We start from the raw sequence: 15,111 nt of genomic DNA on the forward strand, positions 1-15,111 counted from the left end.
TCTCTCTCTCTCTCTCTTCCTTCTTCACCTCTCTCTCTCTTCCTTCTTCACCTTTCTCTCTCTCTCTCTCTCTCTCACTCTCTCTCTCTTCCTTCTTCACCTCTCTCTCTCTCTCTCTTCCTTCTTCACCTCTCTCTCTCTTCCTTCTTCACCTCTGTCTCTCTCTCTCTCTCTTCCTTCTTCACCTCTCTCTCTCTTCCTTCTTCACCTCTCTCTCTCTCTTCCTTCTTCACCCCTCTCTCTCTCTCTCTCTTCACCTATCTCACTCTCTCTCTCTTCCTTCTTCACCTCTCTCTCTCTCTTCCTTCTTCACCTCTCTCTCTCTCTCTCTTCTTCACCTCTCTCTCTCTCTCTCTTCCTTCTTCACCTCTCTCTCTCTTCCTTCTTCACCTCTCTCTCTCTCTTCCTTCTTCACCCCTCTCTCTCTCTCTCTCTTCACCTATCTCACTCTCTCTCTCTTCCTTCTTCACCTCTCTCTCTCTCTTCCTTCTTCACCTCTCTCTCTCTCTCTCTTCTTCACCTCTCTCTCTCTCTCTCTTCCTTCTTCACCCTCTCTCTCTCTCTCTCTCTTCCTTCTTCACCTCTCTCTCTCTTCCTTCTTCACCTCTCTCTCTCTCTTCCTTCTTCAACCGTCTCTCTCTCTCTCTCTCTTCCTTCTTCACCTCTCTCTCTCTCTCCCTTCTTCACCTCTCTCTCTCTCTCTCTCTCTTCCTTCTTCACCTCTCTCTCTCTCTCTCTCTCTCTTCCTTCTTCACTCTCTCTCTCTCTCTCTTCCTTCTTCACCTCTCTCTCTCTCTTCCTTCTTCACCTCTCTCTCTCTCTCTCTCTATCTTCCTTCTTCACCTCTCTCCCTCTCTCTCTCTTCCTTCTTCACCTCTCTCTCTCTCTCTCTCTCTCTCTCTCTCTCTTCCTTCTTCACCTCTCTCTCTCTCTCTCTCTTCCTTCTTCACCTCTCTCTCTCTCTCTCTCTCTCTCTTCCTTCTTCACCTCTCTCTCTCTCTCTCTCTCTCTCTCTCTTCCTTCTTCACCCCCTCTCTCTCTCTCTCTCTTCCTTCTTCACCTCTCTCTCTCTCTCTCTCTCTCTCTTCCTTCTTCACCTCTCTCTCTCTCTTCCTTCTTCACCCCTCTCTCTCTCTCTCTCTCTCTTCCTTCTTCACCTCTCTCTCTCTCCCTTCTTCACCTCTCTCTTTCTCTCTCTCTCTTCCTTCTTCACCTCTCTCTCTCTCTCTCTCTTCCTTCTTCACCTCTCTCTCTCTCTCTCTCTCTCTTCCTTCTTCACCTCTCTCTCTCTCTTCCTTCTTCACCTCTCTCCCTCTCTCTCTCTCTTCCTTCTTCACCTCTCTCTCTCCCTTCTTCACCTCTCTCTTTCTCTCTCTCTCTTCCTTCTTCACCTCTCTCTCTCTCCCTTCTTCACCTCTCTCTCTCTCTCTCTCTCTCTCTCTCTTCCTTCTTCACCTCTCTCTCTCTCTCTTCCTTCTTCACCTCTCTCTCTCTCTCTTCCTTCTTCACCTCTCTCTCTCCCTTCTTCACCTCTCTCTCTCTCTCTCTCTTCCTTCTTCACCTCTCTCTCTCTCTCTCCCTTCTTCACCTCTCTCTCTCCCTTCTTCAACCCTTTCTCTCTCTCTTCCTTCTTCACCTCTCTCTCTCTCTTCCTTCTTTCCTTCTTCACCTCTCTCTCTCTCTCTTCCTTCTTCACCTCTCTCTCTCTCTCTCTCTCTCTCTCTCTCTCTCTCTCTCTCTTCCTTCTTCACCTCTCTCTCTCTCTCTCTCTTCCTTCTTCACCTCTCTCTCTTTCTCTCTCTCTCTCTCTCTCTTCTTCTTCATCTCTCTCTCTCTCTCTTCCTTATTCACCTCTCTCTCTCTCTCTCTCTCTCTCTCTTCCTTCTTCACCTCTCTCTCTCTTCCTTCTTCACCTCTCTCTCTCTCTCTCTCTCTCTCTCTCTCTCTTCCTTCTTCACCCCTCTCTCTCTCTCTCTCTTCACCTATCTCACTCTCTCTCTCTTCCTTCTTCACCTCTCTCTCTCTCTTCCTTCTTCACCTCTCTCTCTCTCTCTCTTCTTCACCTCTCTCTCTCTCTCTTCCTTCTTCACCTCTCTTTCTCTCTCTCTCTCTTCCTTCTTTACCTCTCTCTCTCTTCCTTCTTCACCTCTCTCTCTCTCTTCCTTCTTCACCCGTCTCTCTCTCTCTCTCTTCCTTCTTCACCCCTCTCTCTCTCTCTCTCTTCACCCCTTTCTCACTCTCTCTCTCTTCCTTCTTCACCTCTCTCTCTCTCTTCCTTCTTCACCTCTCTCTCTCTCTCTCTTCTTCACCTCTCTCTCTCTCTCTTCCTTCTTCACCTCTCTTTCTCTCTCTCTCTCTTCCTTCTTTACCTCTCTCTCTCTTCCTTCTTCACCTCTCTCTCTCTCTTCCTTCTTCACCCGTCTCTCTCTCTCTCTCTCTTCCTTCTTCACCTCTCTCTCTCTCTCCCTTCTTCACCTCTCTCTCTCTCTCTCTCTTCCTTCTTCACCCTCTCTCTCTCTCTCTCTCTTCCTTCTTCACCTCTCTCTCTCTCTCTTCCTTCTTCACCTCTCTCTCTCTCTTCCTTCTTCACCTCTCTCTCTCTCTCTCTATCTTCCTTCTTCACCTCTCTCCCTCTCTCTCTCTCTTCCTTCTTCACCTCTCTCTCTCTCTCTCTCTCTCTCTCTCTCTCTTCCTTCTTCACCTCTCTCTCTCTCTCTCTTCCTTCTTCACCTCTCTCTCTCTCTCTCTCTCTCTCTCTTCCTTCTTCACCCCTCTCTCTCTCTCTCTCTCTCTTCCTTCTTCACCTCTCTCTCTCTCTCTCTCTCTTCCTTCTTCACCTCTCTCTCTCTCTTCCTTCTTCACCCCTCTCTCTCTCTCTCTCTCTCTCTCTCTTCCTTCTTCACCTCTCTCTCTCTTCCTTCTTCACCTCTCTCTCTCTCTCTCTCTTCCTTCTTCACCTCTCTCTCTCTCTCTCTCTCTCTCTCTCTCTCTTCCTTCTTCACCTCTCTCTCTCTCTTCCTTCTTCACCTCTCTCCCTCTCTCTCTCTCTCTTCCTTCTTCACCTCTCTCTCTCCCTTCTTCACCTCTCTCTTTCTCTCTCTCTTCCTTCTTCACCTCTCTCTCTCTCTTTCTTCTTCACCTCTCTCCCTCTCTCTCTCTCTTCCTTCTTGACCTCTCTCTCTCTCTCTTCCTTCTTCACCTCTCTCTCTCTCTCTCTTCCTTCTTCACCTCTCTCTCTCTCTCTCTCTCACTTCCTTCTTCACCTCTCTCTCTCTCTCTCTCTTCCTTCTTCACCTCTCTCTCTCTCTCTTCCTTCTTCACCTCTCTCTCTCTCTCTCTTCCTTCTTCACCTCTCTCTCTCTCTCTCTCACTCTCTTCCTTCTTCACCTCTCTCTCTCTCTCTCTTCCTTCTTCACCGCTCTCTCTCTCTATCTCTCTCTTCCTTCTTCACCTCTTTCTCTCTCTTCCTTCTTCACCTCTCTCTCTCTCCCTTCTTCACCTCTCTCTCTCTCTCTCTCTCTCTCTCTTCCTTCTTCACCTCTCTCTCTCTCTCTTCCTTCTTCACCTCTCTCTCTCTCTTCCTTCTTCACCTCTCTCTCTCCCTTCTTCACCTCTCTCTCTCTCTCTCTCTTCCTTCTTCACCTCTCTCTCTCTCTTCCTTCTTCACCTCTCTCTCTCTCTCTCCCTTCTTCACCTCTCTCTCTCCCTTCTTCACCCCTCTCTCTCTCTCTTCCTTCTTCACCTCTCTCTCTCTCTTCCTTCTTCACCTCTCTCTCTCTCTCCCTTCTTCACCTCTCTCTCTCTTCCTTCTTCATCTCTCTCTCTCTCTCTTCCTTCTTCACCTCTCTCTCTCTCTCTCTCTTCCTTCTTCACCTCTCTCTCTCTCTCTCTCTCTCTCTCTCTTCCTTCTTCACCTCTCTCTCTCTCTCTCTCTCTCTCTTCCTTCTTCACCCTCTCTCTCTCTCTCTTCCTTCTTCACCTCTCTCTCTTTCTCTCTCTCTCTCACTTCTTCTTCATCTCTCTCTCTCTCTCTTCCTTCTTCACCTCTCTCTCTCTTCCTTCTTCACCTCTCTCTCTCTTCCTTCTTCACCTCTCTCTCTCTCTCTCTCTCTCTCTCTCTCTCTCTTCCTTCTTCACCTCTCTCTCTCTCTCTCTCTCTCTCTCTCTCTTCTCTCTCTCTCTCTCTCTCTCTCTGATTAATGGTAGAGACACACGTATGACGTAACAAGAGGATTTGACTTCAGAGACAATCTTCTTATCCTCTGTGTGGCCCGGCCCCTCTGACCTATGCAATCCTATGGTTTGTCTACTATAATCCATACACTGTTACGCGGGGCGGTGCAGGTGAACCCAAATGCAGACTCAGACGAGGAGACGAGGTTAGGTAACCAATGTATTTATTATCAGGAGAGGAGATGGGGTGGGTAGTAGGGAATCCGGACTGAGGCTGAGGGCAAGGAGATTAGGAACCAGGTAAGCAGGTCTGGAGAAGAATCCAATGACGCAGTAGAGCGGGGATCCAGGGCAAGGAAGCAGGACTGAAGAGACGAGGGACTGGAGACAGGTACCAGAGTCAGAGCAGACGGGACTGTAGCAGAGAGAAAAAGCAGCGTGAGGCTAGGAACAAACAGCTAGAAATGCAGACTGACTGAGTAGAGGCTACGATCTGGCAGCGTGGAAGTGGCAGGGCTGAGTATTTGTAGAGGTCTTGATTACGGAACAGGTTGCAGCTGGTGGGATTTGGTTACCACAGGGTTAACAGGGTTACCACAGGGTTAACAGGGTTACCACACGTTACCACAGCGTTACCACAGGGTTAACAGCATTACCACAGGGTTAACAACATTACCACAGGGTTAACAGGGTTACCACACGCTACCACAGCGTTACCACACGTTACCACAGGTTACCACAGCGTTACCACATGGTTGCCACAGGGTTTACAAGGTCACCACAGGGTTAACAGGGTTACCACACGCTACCACAGCGTTACCACAGCGTTAACAGGGTTACCACAGAGTTACCACAGGGTTACCACAGTGTTACCACAGGGTTTACAAGGTTACCACAGCGTTACCACAGCGTTACCAAAGGGTTAACAGCATTACCACAGCGTTACCACAGCGTTAAGAGGGTTACCACAGCATTACCACAGGGTTAACAGCGTTATCACAGGGTTACCACAGCGTTACCAAAGTGTTAACAGTATTACCACAGCGTTACCACAGCGTTACCAGCGTTACCACAGCGTTAACAGGGTTACCACAGCGTTAACAGGTTTACCACAGCGTTAACAGCGCTAGCACAGCGTTATCACAGTGTTAACGCAGAGTTAACAGGTTTACCACAGCGTTACCACAGCGTTAACAGGGTTACCACAGCGTTAACAGGGTTACCACAGCGTTACCACAGCGTTAACAGCATTACCACAGCGTTAACAGGGTTACCACAGTGTTACCACAGCATTAACAGGGTTACCACAGCGTTAACAGGGTTACCACAGCGTTACCACAGCGTTAACAGGTTTACCACAGCGTTAACAGCGCTACCACAGCGTTATCACAGTGTTAACGCAGAGTTAACAGGTTTACCACAGCGTTACCACAGCGTTAACAGGGTTACCACAGCGTTAACAGGGTTACCACAGCGTTAACAGGGTTACCACATCGTTACCACAGCGTTAACAGCATTACCACAGCGTTAACAGGGTTACCACAGTGTTACCACAGCATTAACAGGGTTACCACAGCGTTAACAGGGTTACCACAGCGTTACCACAGTGGTAACAGGGTTACCACAGCGTTAACAGGTTTACCACAGCATTAACAGGGTTACCACAGCGTTAACAGGGTTACCACAGGGTTAACAGCGTCACCACAGGGTTAACAGGGTTACCACAGCATTACCACAGGCTTACCACAGGGTTACCACAGCGTTACCACAGGGTTAACAGTGTCACTACAGGGTTAACAGGGTTACCACAGCATTACCACAGGGTTAACAGCATTACCACAGCGTTAACAGGGTTACCACAGCGTTAACAGCATTACCACAGGGTTACCACAGCGTTAACAGCATACACAGATACATTTTCAGTTTAAAGATCAAATGTAGCAGTTGTCAGTCTTGTAAATACACATTCATGTTTATTACCAATTCATCTGACTATACATCATTACACTTTTAGACATTTGATTTAAAACATTCATTTTTTTTCCCCACAATCTTGCTTTTTCTTCTTTAAAAGAAAAACATTTAATTATATTTATCTCATAGTAACAACTGTACAAGGACAGTAAAGTAGTACAATCATCTACTTAAACATGGATCTTAATTTAAATTAAATTGTGACAACAAAATGACAGCTGAAGATAGCTCACCATGGTTCTTTTCGATCGCGGGTTTGGACAATGCGCAATTTAAAGGTTATTTTTTTGATTAAGTCGACATATGGAGCATTGAATGTGTCTCTGCAAAACGCAGGAACATTACCTTTTAAAAACGCGCATTACGGACAAAGTGCGATCGGAGTAAATCCCGTCCCTTTAGGGGTCTATTCAGTCTGTAAAAGGTAAAGCAGTGACACATTCCATGAAAGAAATGTAAAGGTAATTTTCCGATTGGACCGACACGTGGAATGCAGTCTCCGTTAAAGCGGGAAACATGGCCTTTACATTTCAATCACGCTGCGAAGCTGAAGTTACGCGATGCGGATTGAATAGAGCCCCTTAGTCGAGTGTTTACATCCCAGCGGCATGACAGAGCACAGTGACAGCAGTAGCTTGTATGTACATGCACTAAAGTGCTAGAGTGTTGTTGTTTTTTTACAAAGGCATGCAGAGCAAATACGATTGCATCCCAAATAGCACTCTATTTGCTACATAGTGCATTACTTTTGACCAGAGCCCTATGGTGAATGCATTCAGTTGTATAACTGACTAGGTATCCCACCCACCCCCTCCCCCCTTTCCCTATGTGAATAGGATGCCATTTGGGATAACAGCCTATGTAACTGATAATTGTTACAACTTCCTTCCACATATGCATAAGGGTTATTCAGTTGCTATCTTCCCTCTCTTCTTCTACACGTTTACAGAGTTGAACATTCATTTCAAACATATAGAAATACATATATTAGCATCGTAACTGACATCATGGATTCACCTGCCTCAGCCAACAGGAAGCAGTATTTTTTATATTTTTTTGTCTTAAAACATTTGTTTGTTTGTTTATTCTACAAATACAAGTGTCTGACTTCAAGCTTCGAAGGAACAAACAGTAACATAAGATATGTTCAACTGAATAAGAAAATAGTTTAAGAGTATTTACACACAGCACAGAATATAACAAATGATACGTATATGCAGAATAAACAAAAACATAAACCAACAGAAAATGTGTATACCTTTATGTTCATACCGGTATTAGCATAACGGTTTTATAGTTCTCTCAACATCTGAAAATGTGTTTATTATATGACTAATATATATATACAGTACCAGTCAAGAGTTTGGACACACCTACTCATTCAAGGGTTTTTCTTTATTTTTACTATTTTCTACATTGTAGAATAATAGTGAAGACATCAAAACTATGAAATAACACATATCAAATCATGTCAGTAACCAAAAAGAAGTGTTAAACAAATCAAAAATATATTTGAGATTTGAGATTCTTCAAAGTAACCACCCTTTGCCTCGATGACAACTTTGCACAACGAGCATCATGAGGAATACTTTTCCAACAGTCTTGAAGGAGTTCCCAAATATGCTGAGCACTTGTTGGATGCTTTTCCTTCACTCTGTGGTCAAACTCATCCCAAGTCATCTCAATTGGGTTGAGGTCGGGTGATTGTGGAGGCCAGGTCATCTGATGCAGCACTCCATCACTCTCCTTCTTGGTCAAATAGCCCTTACACAGACTGGAGGTGTTTTGGGTCATTGTCCTGTTGAAAAACAAATGATCGTCCCACTAAGCGCAGACGGGATGGGCGTACCGCTGCAGAATGCTGTGGTAGCCATGCTGGTTAAGTGTGCCTTGAATTCTAAATAAATCACTGACAGTGTCACCAGTAAAGCACCCCCACACCTCCTCCTCCATGCTTCACGGTGGTAACCACACATGCAGAGATCATCCGTTCACCTACTCTGCATCTCACAAAGACACGGCGGTTGGACAGATTTCCACCGATCTAATGTCCATTGCTCGTGTTTCTTGGCCCAAGCAAGTCTCTTCTTCTTATTGGTGTCCTTTAGTAGTGGTTTCTTTGCAGCAATTCGAACATGAATGCCTGATTTACGCAGTCGCTGAACAGTTGATGTTGAGATGTGTCTGTCTGTTACTTGAACTCTGTGAAGCATTTATTTGGACTGCAATCTGAGGTGCAGTAAACTCGAACTTTTAATTTGAACCTTTATTTAACTAGGCAAGTCAGTTAAGAACAAATTCTTATTGACAATGTCGGCCTACCTAAAGGCCAATAAAAGGCCTCCTGCGGCAACAGGGGCCTGGGATTAAAAATAAATAAATACAATATAAATATAGGACAAAACACACATCACGACAAGAGAGACAACGCAACACTACATAAAGAGAGACCTAAGACAACAACATAGCAAGGCAGCGACACATAACAACACAGCATGGTAGCAACACCACATGACAATACAACATGGTAGCAACACAACATGGTAGCAACACCACATGACAACACAACATGGTAGAAACACAACATGGTAGCAGAACAACATGGTAGAAACACAACATGGTAGCAGCGCAAAACATGGTACAAGCATTATTGGGCACAGACAACAGCACAAAGGGCAGGAAGGTAGAGACAACAATACATCACACTTTTGGCATTCTCTCAACCAGCTTCATGAGGTAGTCACCTGGAATATATTTCAATTAACAGGTGTGCCTTGTTAAAAGTTAATTTTTGGAATTTCTTTCTTTCTCAATGCGTTTGAGCCAATCAGTTGTGTTGTGACAAGGTAGGGTTGGTATACAGAAGATAGCCCTATTTGCTAAAAGACCAAGTCCATATTATGGCAAGAACAGCTCAATTAATCAAAGAGAAACAACAGTCAATCATCAATAAGGAACATTTCAAGTGCAGTCGCAAAAACCATCAAGTGATATGATGAAACTAGCTCTCATGAGGACGGCCACAGGAAAGGGAGACCCAGAGTTATCTCTGCTGCAGAGGATAAGTTCATTAGAGTTACCAGCCTTAGAAACTGTAGCCCAAATAAATGCTTCACAGAGTTCAAGTACATTTTACATTTACATTTTAGTCATTTAGCAGACGCTCTTATCCAGAGCAACTTACAGTAATGAATGCATACATTTCATAATTTTTTTTCCCGTACTGGTCCCCAGTGGGAAGTAACAGACACATCTCAACATCAACTGTTCAGAGGAGACTGCGTGAATCAGGCCTTCATGGTCGAATTGCTGCAAAGAAACCACTACTAAAGGACACCAATAAGAAGAAGAGACTTGCTTGGGCCAAGAAACACGAGCAGTAGACATCAGACCGGTGGAAATCTGTCCTTTGGTCTGATGAGACCAAATTTGAGATTTTTGGTTCCAACCGCCGTGTCTTTGTGAGACGCAGAGTAGGTGAACGGATGATCTCCACATGTGTGGTTCCCACCGTGATGCATGGAGGAGGAGGTGTGATGGTGTGGGGGTTCTTCATGGCTACCACAGCATTCTGCAGCAGTACGCCATCCCATCTGGTTTGCGCTCATTTTTTTAAAACAGGACAATGACCCAAAACACACCTCCAGGCTGTGTAAGGGCTATTTGACCAAGAAGGAGAGTGATGGAGTGCTGCATCAGATGACCTGGTCACCACAATCACCCGACCTCAACCCAATTGAGATGGTTTGGGATGAGTTGGACCGCAGAGTGAAGTAAAAGCATCAGCATATGTAGGAACTCGTTCAAGACTTTTGGAAAAGTATTCCCGGTGAAGCTGGTTGAGAGAATGCCAAGAGTGTGCAAAGCTGTCATCAAGGCAAAGGGTGGCTACTTTGAAGAATCTCAAATATAATTTTTATTTTTTATTTGTTTAACACTTTTTTGGTTACTACATGATTCCATATGTGTTATTTCATAGTGTTGATGTCTTCACTATTATTCTACAATGTAGAAAATAGTAAAAATAAAGAAAAACCCTTGAATGAGTAGGAGTGTCCAAACGTTTGATTGGTACTGTGTGTGTATATATATATATATATATATATATATATATAATATACTATACTATGTATTGCATACATATATACACACATGTGGAACTATGAGTAAATCAAGTAGAGGCACATCTGACGGTAATGTTTGGATGATGTCATTGTTTTTGTTGTTACAGTACTATCCAGGTTCTTTTCATTACGGAGTTCAAAGTTTTAAGTTCCAGTTCTGTTGAGTTCCTGGTTGGTTAGCTGGTGCTACAGGGGCTCAACCCTGTTACAAATCTCCCCCCCTCCCCCCACCCCCTACGAATCCCTACGAGAGTGGGGGGGGGTCTGAGGTACCCTGTCTGTTCAGGAGAAGAGGAGGTGAGGGAGGAGCAGGAGAGAGGAGGAGTAGGAGAGAGGAGGAGTAAGGAAGAGTGGAGGAGGATAGAGTGTGGACAGTTCCATCAGGAGAGAGGAGGGAGGAGAAGAGGAGAGAAGCAGGAGAGAGGAGGGAGGAGAGAAGCAGGAGAGAGGAGAGAGGAGAGAAGCAGGAGAGAGGAGGGAGGAGAGAAGCGGGAGAGAGGAGGGAGGAGAAGAGGAGAGAAGCAGGAGAGAGGAGGGAGGAGAGAAGCAGGAGAGAGGAGGGAGGAGGGAAGCAGGAGAGGATGGAGGAGAGAAGCGGGAGAGAGGAGGGAGGAGAGGGAGTAGAGGAGGACTAGGAAAGATGGGTCTGAGGTACTGGCAGGGTTTCACAGGAGAGACAGAGAGTGGAGCGAGTAAAGGGAGTTAAGGAGGACAAGGGTATGGTGATGGTTCCTGTCATGACTCTGCTGGTCCAGTCTCGTCCAGGTCCGGTATAGAGGTGGACCCTGTCCTAGTCTTACTGGTCCCAGTCACCATGGGGAAGGTGAGCCTCCGCTCTGTGACGTCTCGCCAGCCTCGGTGGGAGGAGGGGGCTGCCCAGCGGGAGGGGGGGCGGCGGTTGGCTGGCCTCGCCGGACGCAGGAAACACGACTCTAGGGGTGGAGCCACCGGAGAGCGAGGGAGGTCCTTCAGGAGAGGAGGAAGTAGATGTGAGAGAGAGAAAGATAGAGACAAAATAGCTTCCTATATTCATAGGTTTTCATGATGATTATTTTAAGAATTAGAAAAAGACATGACCCAAGAGAGAGGAAAAGAAGTATTAACAAAAGCAAGTGTGATTAAAACAGCAAGGCAAATAATGACCACAGTATAAATCTAGCAGGATGAAACACCATGTGGAGGAAATACAGTGTGATGAAACAGGTGGAGGAACTACAGCGTGATGAAACACCAGGTGGAGGAACTACAGCGTGGTGAAACACCAGGTGGAGGAACTACAGCGTGATGAAACACCAGGTGGAGGAACTACAGCGTGATGAAACACCAGGTGGAGGAACTACAGCGTGATGAAACACCAGGTGGAGGAACTACAGCGTGATGAAACACCAGGTGGAGGAACTACAGCGTGATGAAACACCAGGTGGAGGAACTACAGCGTGATGAAACACCAGGTGGAGGAACAACAGCGTGATGAAACACCAGGTGGAGGAACTACAGCGTGATGAAACACCAGGTGGAGGAACTACAGCGTGATGAAACACCAGGTGGAGGAACTACAGCGTGATGAAACACCAGGTGGAGGAACTACAGCGTGATGAAACACCAGGTGGAGGAACTACAGCGTGATGAAACACCAGGTGGAGGAACTACAGCGTGATGAAACACCAGGTGGAGGAACTACAGCGTGATGAAACACCAGGTGGAGGAACTACAGCGTGATGAAACCCAGGTGAAGGAACTACAGCGTGATGAAACAGGTGGAGGAACTACAGCGTGATGAAACAGCTGAAGGAACTACAGCGTGATGAAACAGGTGAAGGAACTACAGCGTGATGAAACACCAGGTGGAGGAACTACAGCGTGATGAAACACCAGGTGGAGGAACTACAGCGTGATGAAACACCAGGTGGAGGAACTACAGTGTGATGAAACACCAGGTGGAGGAACTACAGTGTGACGAAACACCAGGTGGAGGAACTACAGCGTGACGAAACACCAGGTGGAGGAACTCCAGCGTGATGAAACACCAGGTGGAGGAACTCCAGCGTGATGAAACACCAGGTGGCGGAACTACAGCGTGATGAAACACCAGGTGGAGGAACTACAGCGTGATGAAACACCAGGTGGAGGAACTACAGCGTGATGAAACACCAGGTGGAGGAACTACAGCGTGATGAAACACCAGGTGGAGGAACTACACCGTAATGAAACACCAGGTGGAGGAACTACAGTGTGATGAAACACCAGGTGGAGGAACTACAGCGTGATGAAACACCATGTGGAAGAACTACAGCGTGATGAAACACCAGGTGGACGAACTCCAGCGTGATGAAACACTAGGTGGAGGAACTACAGCATGATGAAACACCAGGTGGAGGAACTACAGTGTGATGAAACACCAGGTGGAGGAACTACAGCGTGATGAAACACCAGGTGGAGGAACAACAGCGTGATGAAACACCAGGTGGAGGAACTACAGCGTGATGAAACACCAGGTGGAGGAACTACAGCGTGATGAAACACCAGGTGGAGGAACTACAGCGTGATGAAACACCAGGTGGAGGAACTACAGCGTGATGAAACACCAGGTGGAGGAACTACAGCGTGATGAAACACCAGGTGGAGGAACTACAGCGTGATGAAACACCAGGTGAAGGAACTACAGCGTGATGAAACAGGTGGAGGAACTACAGCGTGATGAAACAGCTGAAGGAACTACAGCGTGATGAAACACCAGGTGGAGGAACTACAGCGTGATGAAACACCAGGTGGAGGAACTACAGCGTGATGAAACACCAGGTGGAGGAACTACAGCGTGATGAAACACCAGGTGGAGGAACTACAGCGTGATGAAACACCAGGTGGAGGAACTACAGCGTGATGAAACACCAGGTGGAGGAACTACAGTGTGACGAAACACCAGGTGGAGGAACTACAGCGTGATGAAACACCAGGTGGAGGAACTCCAGCGTGATGAAACACCAGGTGGAGGAACTCCAGCGTGATGAAACACCAGGTGGCGGAACTACAGCGTGATGAAACACCAGGTGGAGGAACTACAGCGTGATGAAACACCAGGTGGAGGAACTACAGCGTGATGAAACACCAGGTGGAGGAACTACAGCGTGATGAAACACCAGGTGGAGGAACTACAGCGTGATGAAACACCAGGTGGAGGAACTACAGCGTTATGAAACACCAGGTGGAGGAACTACAGCGTGATGAAACACCAGGTGGAGGAACTACAGCGTGATGAAACACCAGGTGGAGGAACTACACCGTAATGAAACACCAGGTGGAGGAACTACAGTGTGATGAAACACCAGGTGGAGGAACTACAGCGTGATGAAACACCATGTGGAAGAACTACAGCGTGATGAAACACCAGGTGGACGAACTCCAGCGTGATGAAACACTAGGTGGAGGAACTACAGCATGATGAAACACCAGGTGGAGGAACTACAGTGTGATGAAACACCAGGTGGAGGAACTACAGCGTGATGAAACACCAGGTGGAGGAACTACAGCGTGATGAAACACCATGTGGAAGAACTACAGCGTGATGAAACACCAGGTGGACGAACTCCAGCGTGATGAAACACCAGGTGGAGGAACTACAGCGTGATGAAACACTAGGTGGAGGAACTACAGCGTGATGAAACACCAGGTGGAGGAACAACAGCGTGATGAAACGGGTGGAGGAACTACAGCGTGATGAAACACCAGGTGGAGGAACTACAGCGTGTGAAGTGGAACTCCAGCGTGATGAAACACCAGGTGGAAGAACTACAGCGTGATGAAACAGGTGGAGAAGCAAGTTAGTTAGCATGAATGATGATGCAGCTACTCCACTCCACTGCTGTGGTTTAAAATGTCCTATCCTTGGTTCTACGTATCATATGAATGATGAGGGAAATCTAAACCGCAAGTCTACATCTAGCTCTGCTATAAATACACAGATGAGGGGGTGGCAACAGAACACCAGGATGGAGGAAGTGTTTCTGCCTCCACAGATAAAAAAATAAAAAAATATATATATATATATATATATATATTTATTTGAATCTGATGTTACGAATTCTGTTTTCTAGCCTACTTTTAGAAGCATTAACCAAAACAATACATCAATGAAACCAGTCAATCAACAGGTAAGTCCTACCCAGGTAATGACAGTACATAACATTAAATGATACCATGGAAGCGTATTAGAGGTCGACCACACAATGTTGCTTTCAGTTTCATCACATCCACTCAGCATGCAGCCACGTTTAGCAGTAACTTCCTGTTTAAAAAAAATAAAAAATAAAATGTTTTACAACCTCTAACCTCACGGCCCGGGGTCACGGGGGGGGGGGTCACGTTTAGCAGTAACTTCCTGTTTAAAAAAAAATAATAATAATAATGTTTTACAACCTCTAACCTCATGGCCCGGGGTCACAGGGTCACAGGGGTCACGTTTAGCAGTAATGACCCACTGGAACGTTCAATTAAATTTGAGATGCATGCAGACGATGTCACACGCACGCTAATTTGTCCTCGTTAATGAAGCTTAGAAAGGTTGTTATGGTGAGAGAACAGTGAACGAGGAGAAAGCAAGCTCGTACTGTGGTAACAGATCCAGTATGTTTTGTGAACAGCGCACAGACAGCAGTCAGAAGACCTATCAGAAATACAACGGTGTCACGGTGTTAGATAAGACACCTTGGGTCATACTGTCACGCCCCTGATCTGTTTCACCTGTCCTTGTGCTTGTCTCCACCTCCCCCTCCATGTGTCGCCCCTGTTCACAATAATCCCCTGGGTATTTATACCTGTGTTCTCTGTTTGTTTGTTTGTTGCC

General features: G+C 46.3%; 1 protein-coding gene across 3 annotated transcripts in view; it reads right to left on the reverse strand.

The window, feature by feature from the left end:
* Positions 1 to 10,773: 10,773 nt before the first annotated feature.
* The window catches only part of LOC106591360 (microtubule cross-linking factor 1), a 262,906-nt gene continuing 258,568 nt past the window's right edge, over positions 10,774 to 15,111 (reverse strand). Inside the window, exon 19 of one of the 3 annotated variants that reach the window (XM_045694518.1) lies at positions 10,774 to 11,237. In XM_045694518.1, the coding sequence (XP_045550474.1) occupies positions 11,007 to 11,237 (231 nt within the window). In that variant the 3' untranslated portion in view covers positions 10,774 to 11,006. The remainder of the gene's footprint in view (positions 11,238 to 15,111) is intronic. The other 2 variants (XM_045694519.1, XM_045694520.1) reach the window with 2 other exon arrangements.

This window comes from Salmo salar, chromosome ssa14 (assembly GCF_905237065.1).
Source record: "Salmo salar chromosome ssa14, Ssal_v3.1, whole genome shotgun sequence".
NCBI lineage: Eukaryota > Metazoa > Chordata > Actinopteri > Salmoniformes > Salmonidae > Salmo > Salmo salar.